The following is a 9705-nucleotide window of genomic DNA, read 5'->3' on the forward strand; positions in this document are numbered from 1 at the left end:
GATGGTCGGTAGCTTTTTGCAGCCCACTGGGTATCCGAGGTGATCCCTTTGTTGTTCTTTTTTTCCTTTTTTCTCTTCTTCTGTCTCTGCAGACAACAACAACCACAACAACACCACCACCACCACCCTGCTGTGAGTGCTTTTACCCTCCAGTTCTCAACCGAAAGTCTGTTATTAACTCGCTGAACACGTCCGGCTTGCGTGTCCTCCATACCTTATCTTCAGCTGTAAGTTTATACGGTTTCCATACGATCCGCACAAGGCAAGGTTCTGTCTGACATGCACACAACAGCTCTGCGCCACCAACCCCTTGCCTACTTCTCCGCCAGTAAGCGATGCGGTACCTGTTGCTATCCGCGTGCCAACCGTATATCGCACGGTCATACGACTATATAACGTATGTTTTGACCAGCCGTGGCAAGCAACCGTGACAGGACATGGGACGATTGGTGCAACTATCTGGTCAGACATTTGGAATGCTCAATTCACTGCGATTTAGGCACCAGACGAGAATAGGTATTTCGAACGCCCCAGCAGAAGTGAGATAGCGAGAGAATGACGCCTCAAGGGATGGCCCAGAGTATCTGGATTGTGATTTGGGCAGTCAGCTAGGGAGACGAAGCATCTCATGCGTACCTTTTATGGCGAGATTGGGAATGCTTAAAAATGGGGAACGCTGCCAATTTCTATATTGTCGTGAGTGACAGTGCGTTATCCTTATCTATAATAGTGCCTGGAATTTATTAACAAATTGATAGCATTCCCTGTCCTTTTGCCTCGATGCTTGTTCTGCCTCAGCTCCTGACGCGGATCTTCTTCTTGATCTTCTCCCCCATTCACCTTGCACCTCTGATTTTCGAGCAGGACCTGGCTCAATTCCAGACCACAAGTCACTCTAGAAGAGAGTCGGGCTCGAATTCCACCAGAGCCTCCCACTCAGGGCTGGCTTGGACGTCGGCTGAGACGTGGACTCTTCCCGCCGGGGTTGGTGTCGGCGGAAACCAGTGGTCTGAGGAGTCATCAGCCTCGTCCCAAAACCCAGTCCTCGAGGATAAGATGAGATCGACCTTGGCTTTGCTACAGTCCTGCGGGTGGGTTGCTGCCTGTCCTGGTGACGGATTGTCGGGCTGTTCATTGGCATCTTTTTCTTGCTCCGAACGTCTGGAGGGCGTGTTGTTCTCCGATTTCCTCTCCCTCTCTGCTTGCTTTTGACTCTTTCTGCTCTTCTTCCTCTCTTTGATTTGCTGCTTCTTTGCCTTCTTTTCCGCCCAGTAGGGCTGGATCAAGTCATCTGCAATGTTTTCTTCCGGCTCCCAGGTCGGGTCATAGGTCTCCGCGGTGTCGGGGTTCGGGGCCCACTGGACCAGATACTGATACTTGTTCCGCTTGCCACGGTGATTCCGGAGTTTCTCGACGGGCCAGAGTCTCTCTGACTCGTCGATCGACTCGTCCGATGCGGACAAGATGCTTCCCGGCACTTCAGGCGAGGCGGGATTCTCTGAGCGGCGCTCGGGGCGCTTGCGAGGTGTAGAACCGTGCGTGCTGGACTCGCTGCGGGAACGTTTGTTCGTCATACTCTATGGGCACAGGAGAGGACTTTTCTGCCAAAGGTTGTATAGGGATGTCCGTGGTCTGGGAATGAAAGACGTGCAGGCAGGCCACGAACGAGCGTGGCCAAGCTAAGGGTGATTTTGCGAGCCCTGGACGCGAAATGCGAGAGAAATAAATGTATCGGTATGTAATCCGGGATGGCGGAGGGATGACGATAGCGTTGGTACGTGCTTGAAGAGATATATTGATGGTGAAATTGGACCGCTTGCAGAAGACGAAGGAAGGGGCTGGGCACTGTTTGATGCTCAGCCTGATCGCGGCGCTGGTTTTAGATTGGGTGAGAATCACGGATTCGCAGGCGCGACCCCAGAACGAGGCTCCACTCATGGGCTTAGAGATCAACACCCCGTGGGAACTCGGAAGGCCCGCACGCTACTCGCCAGCAGCGCGTAGATGAGTTTGGTGGTGCAGGATTTTGGTGGTTGCCAAGGCTAAGGTGGATGGTGCCTTTTGAAAGCCCACTGGTTATCCGAACTGGTCCTGTGGTTATTGTTTTTCTTTCTTTTTCCTTTTTTTTTCTCTCTATTTTTTCTGCCTTTGCAGACAACAACAGCTAAAACACCACCATCACCACACTGTGAGTGCTTTTCCCTTCCGCTTCTCACACGGAAGTCTGTTACTGACTCCCTGAACAGCTTCCTGTAAACAACAATAACACCACCACCACCATCACCACCATCACACCGTGAGTGGTTTTCCCCTCCGCTTCTCATACGGAAGTCTCTTACTGACTCGCTGAACAGGTTCCGACTTGCGTGTCCCCCATAGCTTGTCGTCAGCTGTAAGTCTATACGATTTCCATACGATCTGCACAAGGAAAGGTCTCTGACATGCACACAGCAGCTTCTGCACCACCAACTCCTTACCTGCTCCTCCGCCAGTAAGCGATGCCGTACCTATTGCTGTTCGCATGCTGACCGCTGCAGGCACATGTCCGCGCACTGTGTCTTCAAGAGCAAGGATAGAAATCATGTCTTCCAGACACAAAGTACCTCAGTCGTCAAGAGAGAACACAGACGCCACCATCGTCAAGAGCAAGGATACACTTCACGGGCTTCAGAGACAAGTCACCTCCGTCGAAAGATGGCGAGGATCTAACCGACCAAAAGACTTGGTAGAAAACAGATCCGGACGTTTCTACGTACTAAATAAGTCAGAAGCTGTGAGAGGTGACTTGTCTCTTGAATTCGTGGCGTCTGACCTCTCTCTTGACGACCGAGTCTCAGGAATTCCAGCGGTACCTGTTGCCGCTTGACGACTCTCTCTTGGCTGGCACGGTGGAAGACTCCGGGGACGACTTCCTTGACCAGAAGGATGACGAAAAGGATGACGAAGATTCTTACCTTCGGCTCGAGGAAAGTTCTGATGATGACACCGATGACTTTCAATCTTCCCTGGACGAACGCTTCATCGACTCTAGTGGGGGAGGCGACGCTGATGAGGAAGAAAACATCGACTTCGAGTTTGTATGCACTACACACAGTTGTCACGGTCGAAGGTCAGGCCAATGCCACACAGGGTAACGTCGGTCATGGTGACATCCCTGCACCCGTCCTCGCCATCAGGACGCCGTGGCGACGTCGCTCACCGGCGGCTTTTCTAGAAACAAGGACCACGTCCGCCACGAGACCAAACACAACCGGGGCACAAAGTGCGAATGGCGCGGGCTCGACCCCACTAGTAAGCAAGGCGGTACCTGTTGCTGTCGGAGGACGCTGCTGTGAGGCGTCAATGCCTTTGGCGATGATGGTGACGAACGGCTCAAACAAAGACGGGGCTGTGGACAGGAACAATTATAGGGACGGCGCTGATTATAACTCAGCGGCTCAACAATGGTATGATTCTTTGCCTCTGACTCTGACCTCGACTCTGACCTCGACTCTAACGACTCCAGCAGCGATGACATCTTCGAGGACCAGCCCTCTGAAACCCCGTGGTTGCATGAACTGAGAATGACTATCACGGAGCGTCTGCACGAGCTGACTGAACGGCTGTACAACACTATTGTCCGAACCGTGATGGAGGACCAGCCCTCTGAATCCCGTGGTTGTATGAGCGGGCGATCGCCTCCGAGTGCTGAGCTGGAGTTGACCGAGGGAGGCAGTATTGACGCAGGGCGATATCTTTTCGGGTTGTGATGAAATATCAATTAAAATACCTAACGCAGGCTGCCCCTTCCCAACAAAGTTGAGTCGAAGTGAGGTGAAGGTGGACGGAGGAGGCTGGGGATGGAGGGGGGGATGGGTTCTTGATCCAGCATGGCTTATGGAGTCGGGTGCACTTAACTACCTAGTGCCTAAATTGGAGCCTGGAGAGCTCTTAGAGGGGGCAGTGGATCGGGCCTCACCGAGCCTGGACAGAGCCTCATTTAGGCGGCAGTTTGTCCCTTCGGCGCCTATCGGGACGGGATCACCAGCACACCACCCTCAGAGTTGCCAAGTCTGGAAACTCTCCCATCCATACTTGTCAGAGAGCTTTGGGGTGGGATCGTTAGACGAAGAGTCAGAGGGTTGAACACGTATCTTGATTCTTGTATAAAGCTGTCCTTGAGACATCGACTTCTCGCACTGTTGAGGGCTTCTCCAGCAGTGCGAGAATAGAGGTCCTATTTATCTCTTTCCTGTATATGCCTCGTGGGGGCCGCCTTGGCATTTGGGGCCGTTGGCCCCATGGGGGCCAAGCGCCTGATGGGGGCCATTTGCCCCATGGGGTGTTGTCGGCCGGGAAGCGCATTGTAACAGTCATTGTAACAGCCCTGCTTCCCGGGTGACAACTTGGGTCTGTTTGCAGTGTGTCGCAGTGCAATCCACAAAGCCACCCTTTCATCAAGCCAGAGTAAATCCCTGTGCAGTCAATAAAGCCCTACTTGGGTCTGTTTGCAGGCATCGCAGTGCAATTCACAAAGACGCCCTGTCATAATGGCAGAGTCTGCTGTGCATCCGTGTTCGATCAACAAAGCCTTGGTGGGGCTCTGTTCGCAGACATCGCAGTGTCATCAACAAAGCCACCGTGTTATCAAGGCAGAGACTGCTGTGCATCCGTGTCCGATCAACAAAGCAGCCCTGGTGGATCTGCCTCCAGTATCAACAAAGGCTTCTGTGGTGGATCTGCCTCCAGTATCAACAAAGGCTTCTGTGGTGGATCTGCCTCCAGTATCAACAAAGGCTTTGGTGTATTATGCACTTGAGGTGATTCCTGCTCCACCGTTGTTATACATGAATATGTAAAGTACTCGACCGGATACAACTGCCTCCGCACACAAAAGACGTGTCCGCCCTCGCACTGCCTTACTATCTTCACCATCTGATGTGACATATGTGCCACAGCCTTCACAGGATGAATTCACGCTCAAACAACGCGCTGAAGCCTAGCGCTCCTGGCCAGGCGCCCGGCTCGCTTTCTTCTTCTGATAGTAATACGTCCTGCGCGCCGCAGTCATCATCACCACAACAGTCGAATCTTCAGCCACTACCCACTCACTCTGATCAATTGCAGGAAGTGCTCAAACTCGCAGAAGACGTCGTCTCACACAAACTTCGTTTCACGCCAGACGACGAACCCATCAAATTCACCATTTCTCGAGAGTCGTGGTTGAAACTGCAAGAAGACTCCAACTTTGACCTGTGTATAGAAAGGTACGGTGCCCCAAGATCCCAGACTCCTCTTCCTTCGCTGATATTTCTTAGGAAATTATTTCGGGATTTCTTCGATAGCTCGCTCTCTCTTATCACTATTATGTCTCCCCCAAGCTACAGACACCAGACCGTCCTCAAATTCCTTACGCAACTCGCGGGTGATACTCGATCAAACTTAATATCTACTCTCGCGTCGAAGATATCAGTCAAGCAGGGTTCAGCTATCAGGATGGTCACAGGAGACTACGTATCAGCGCAAAAAATACCCGACTTATTTATTCGATGGAGAAAGAGTATGGGCGATAATAGAATTCATACGATTATCGAAGTGGGCCAGACTCAATCTCTCTCAGACCTCCGACGTCTCGCTCCGTTCTATTTGAATAATAACGCTGATATTCAACGCGTTATTCTGATCAAAATGACCGAAACGCCAACATTCAAATCTCCGGTATCGACCGAAGTCTCTCAGGAATTCCGAAGAGACGAGACAACCGGTGTGATTTGGTGCGGTACCGCCAAGGTGATTGGGACACCGAAGATACTATGGGAGGTGTGGGAACGGGATACTACTGGTGTCCCAGAGTCGATTTTTCAGGAGACTTTCGCGTTCGGAGAGATACCATCAAGAAATCTTCCTTTCTTGAAAATCTCTAAAGGAACCTATGGCGATACAGCAATTCGGAGGGAGATAGATATTTCTATCAAACCGCAGAAGATGAAAGAATTCTGGACTAACTATTGGGTTGACGAGAGCTGGGAGGATGCGTACGAACGGGTGTATCCGTTAGGTATTCGGAGAGTGAAAGGAGCTGATATGTCGATCCAGCCGAGCCGAGTCGGGTCGGGTTCACTCTGCAAGCAGGCAGCGATCGTGATAGCTATCGCGGTAGCCATCATAGCCATAGCAGTAGTGTTAGAGAGATTTGGGGTGGGATCGTTAGACGAAGAGTCAGAGGGTTGAACACGTATCTTGATTCTTGATTGTATAAAGGTGTCCTTGAGACATCGACTTCTCGCACTGTTGAGGGCTCCTCCAGTAGTGCGAGAATAGAGGTCCTATTTATCTTTTCCTGTGTATACCTTGTGGTGGCCGCCTTGGCACTTGGGGGCCACTCGCCCCATGGGGTGTTGTCGGCCGGGAGGCACATTGTAACAGCCATTGTAACAGCCATTGTAACAGCCATGGGGTGTTGTCGGCCGGGAAGCCCGGGTGACAATACTCTTGTCTCGGTAGTAATGAAACTCACATTTCCATCTCTCTTCCGTCCCCTGTCTCCCTTACACCTCCTCGCCGTACATATTGTGTCGCCATCTCGGCATCCAGATCCTGAGTGTGAATAATCATGATATATGTAAACATATGTACCATCACCATTTCCTTTTTGCCGAGCACAACATGTAGCCCACACCACTCCGCCCGTCCCCATGCGTCTGCCTGTCTGTCTGTCCGTCCATTTAATTATTTAACTGGCTTGCTACCTAGAGAAAAGAAAAGAAAAAGCAGCAGAAAAGGATTGTGATATTGTCTTGCCTGCCTGCCTGCTGCTGGCCTGAGTTGACATGATAATATCAACACAAGGCCCGGCAAGAGGATATCTCGGTGCGTCGAATGAGCTGACCGAACACCTACGAACAGCTGAAATATGATATGCATTCTCCGAAGTGCAGGTCCCTGTCCCTGGACACGCTCCCATGGAATCCCATGAATAATTGTTGCGGCTGCGGCGATTCCGCCAATCAGGTTGCGCGGCTTGCGGCGCTGTACAGACACGTGACTCCACCGTCCCAGCTGCGCCGCTGTCTGTGGACAACCTGTCGGATTGTTTGGAACAACAACACCGCCGCTCACCTTGAGAGACGCACAACAGTGCTCTGCGTTCCGGCAAAGTCGCGCCGAGTATTGCGCTGCGCACCATTCCCACATGAGCGGTGATTCCCTCAAAACAAATACGCTGTCGCACCTCCAACATCTCATCCTCTCAAAAACTGCAAGAACTCGACGAGTCCAAACTGCAGCAGCCTGCGTTTTTCTCCCAATGTGTCCAAGCTGCAAGCGCCTGTGCCCTCCTGCTCCCGACCTGTCCAAACTGCTGGATCTCACGCTCTCCTGCCAACGTGTCCGAGCTGCAGCATCCTGCGCTCTCCTCCTGATGTGCCCATGCTGCGACAGCCTGCGCGGCCCTGCCCGACCTCGCATCCTCTGAGAACCCAGTCAACTTTCGCAGAAAATGTATGAAGGCCCCGAAGCCGCGTGGGCAGAATGACGAGAGAATGGAAGATTTGACTGCATACTCGCTGGCTGGGCATGTACAGAGGGAGTGGAAGAGGATGTCAAAGCCGTCTTGAAGGCGACAAAGCCGCATGGGCAGAATGACATCAGAATGGGAGGTTTGATCGCACGCTAGGATGTGCAGAGGAGCGAGCGAAGACGACAAAGCCGCCCTGTCATCAGACAAGAGCATGCTGTGTATCGCAGTGCAGCCAACAAAGCCGCCATATCATCAAGCCAGAGTGTGCTGTGCATGTGTGTGCGGCCAAAAAAGCAGTCCGGTGGTCAAGGCAGAGTTTGATTGCTGTGCATCTGTACGCAGTCGACAACGCCGTGGTGTGGTCTGCTTGCAGACATCGCAGTGCCATCGACAAAGAGCCCCTGTCAGCGAGAGACTGCTGCGTATCTCAGTGCAGCCAACAAAGCCTTGGTGGTGTTTGTTGCAGCGATTGACAAACGCTCCTGGTGGATCTACCTCCAGCATCAACAAAGTGCCCTCTGTCATCGAAGCAGAGATTGCTGTTCATCCGTGTGGCATCAACAAAGCATTGGTTGTGTTTGTTTGCAGCGACGAACAAAGGCGTCCTGTGACCCAGGCAGAGACTGCGGTGCATCCGTGTGCCCCTTCATTCAGCGAAGCGCGGGACAAACAACCACGGCGCTCATCGATCGGCTTTCGAAAACACTGCTCACGTGACTGCTTTGGATGTTCGCCCATCCGCTCCCCATCTGCGCTTCCACCACCAACTCAACTTTTGTGAACAACTTCATCACAACCACATCAAATCTTCATTCAACAGTCTCGATCTGTTCGTTTAGCAACATCTGATCCCGTGCATGGCAATTCTGCCTCAAAGAAGCCGGTATACTGAATTATTGAACGGTGAAACTGACTGAGTCGCAGGCACCTCAAATCACTCCCAGTCCGTCCAAGCCCTTCTCTCGAAGCAATCCTCGGCCCTCGAAGGCCCTGCTGGCGTTGGACAGAAAAGGAGGAGACGTGGCATCACAGACCCCTGTCAGACTCACAGTCACAGTCGAGCTTGAGCACAGGTTTGGTGATTGCCAGCAAAACATACCCCGTTGGCTATAATACCGACGCACTTTGCGGGCAGCGACGGCGACGTTCCCAGGACCCCCCTGCCCCCAGGCCAAGTGGACCTTGTGGAAGACCGAACTCGCTTGGCCGGATGCCGTGAGAGCGTCCCCAACGTGTCCAGTTCACTCCTCACAGTCGCTTCTGAAACAGGCCTGGTGGTGTGTGCGTGCCGCCCTGTGACCAGGCAGAGCACACTGAGCGTGCCTGTGTAGTCACAGACCCCTGGGGGTGTGTGCTTGCAGAAACCGCAGTGCGACCAACAAAGCAGCCATGTCATCCAGGCAGAGATTGCTGTGTGTCGCAGTGCAGTCAACAAAGCACTGGTGGGGTCTGCTTGCGGACGGTGACCAAGGCAGAGATTTCTGTGCACCTGCGTGCAGTTGACAAAGAAACCCTGTCATCAAGGCAGAGCATACTGTGTGTCACAATGCAATCTACAAAGGAGTCCTGTGACCAAGGCAGAGACTGCTGTGCATCCATTTGCAGTCAACAAAGGCCCCAGTGGTGTTTGTTGGCAGCGATGAACAATGGCCTCGGGTGAATCTGCCTCCAGCATCAACAATGGCTTCGTGTGGATCTGCCTCCAGCATCGACAAAGGCTCTTGGTGAATGATGTACTAGGTGATTCCCGACCGGATGCAACCTTCGCCGCACATAAAAGGCTCGTCTGCACGCACTGTTCTACTTTCTTCGCCATCTCTCGCCGCATGGTGCTTCTTCACCATGTCGGTGAGAGATGGTGATATATATAAATCTCGCAGAAGACGTTGCAAGACACAAACTTCTCGACAAGGCTAAGGTCCTCCACCAAGCCAAGTCATGGCTGTCTCCGTCTGGGTCGTCGATGCCACCTTTCGAGTCACCGACATCCAACTCCGTCAGCTCGCCAGCCATTGCCGCGGCTCCATCGAAACTGGACGAAATTTCGAGAGAGAGAATCGGATCGTCCACTTCGTACAATTTCCACCGCGCGCAAAACCCGTTGTACAGCCTGTCAACGTGGCAGCACAAACAAGGCAACCTGCAGCCTCCCACTCAGGAGGATCGACATTCCGGTCGAGCTCATGAAAGGTTCTGGGATGGCTTAG

General features: G+C 52.6%; 3 protein-coding genes across 3 annotated transcripts; 2 read left to right on the forward strand and 1 right to left on the reverse strand.

Moving 5' to 3' along the window:
* Positions 1–890: 890 nt before the first annotated feature.
* AYL99_11833 (hypothetical protein) lies at positions 891–1574 on the reverse strand (the record flags this gene model as incomplete). Its single annotated transcript, XM_018843337.1, has 1 exon — positions 891–1574. The coding sequence occupies one exon, from the start codon at positions 1572–1574 to the stop codon at positions 891–893; it is 684 nt and encodes a 227-aa protein (XP_018687320.1).
* Positions 1575–2581: 1007 nt separating this feature from the next.
* AYL99_11834 (hypothetical protein) lies at positions 2582–3749 on the forward strand (the record flags this gene model as incomplete). The annotated part of the gene is made up of 4 exons (XM_018843338.1): positions 2582–2773; positions 2838–3077; positions 3130–3446; positions 3506–3749. 4 exons carry the CDS (start codon positions 2582–2584, stop codon positions 3747–3749), a joined length of 993 nt encoding a protein of 330 aa, XP_018687321.1.
* A 1198-nt stretch (positions 3750–4947) lies between these two features.
* On the forward strand, positions 4948–6210 carry AYL99_11835 (hypothetical protein; the record flags this gene model as incomplete). Its single annotated transcript, XM_018843339.1, has 2 exons — positions 4948–5246; positions 5298–6210. 2 exons carry the CDS (start codon positions 4948–4950, stop codon positions 6208–6210), a joined length of 1212 nt encoding a protein of 403 aa, XP_018687322.1.
* Positions 6211–9705: the final 3495 nt, after the last annotated feature.

The sequence above is a fragment of the Fonsecaea erecta genome (genome assembly GCF_001651985.1).
Source record: "Fonsecaea erecta strain CBS 125763 chromosome Unknown Scaff17, whole genome shotgun sequence".
NCBI lineage: Eukaryota > Fungi > Ascomycota > Eurotiomycetes > Chaetothyriales > Herpotrichiellaceae > Fonsecaea > Fonsecaea erecta.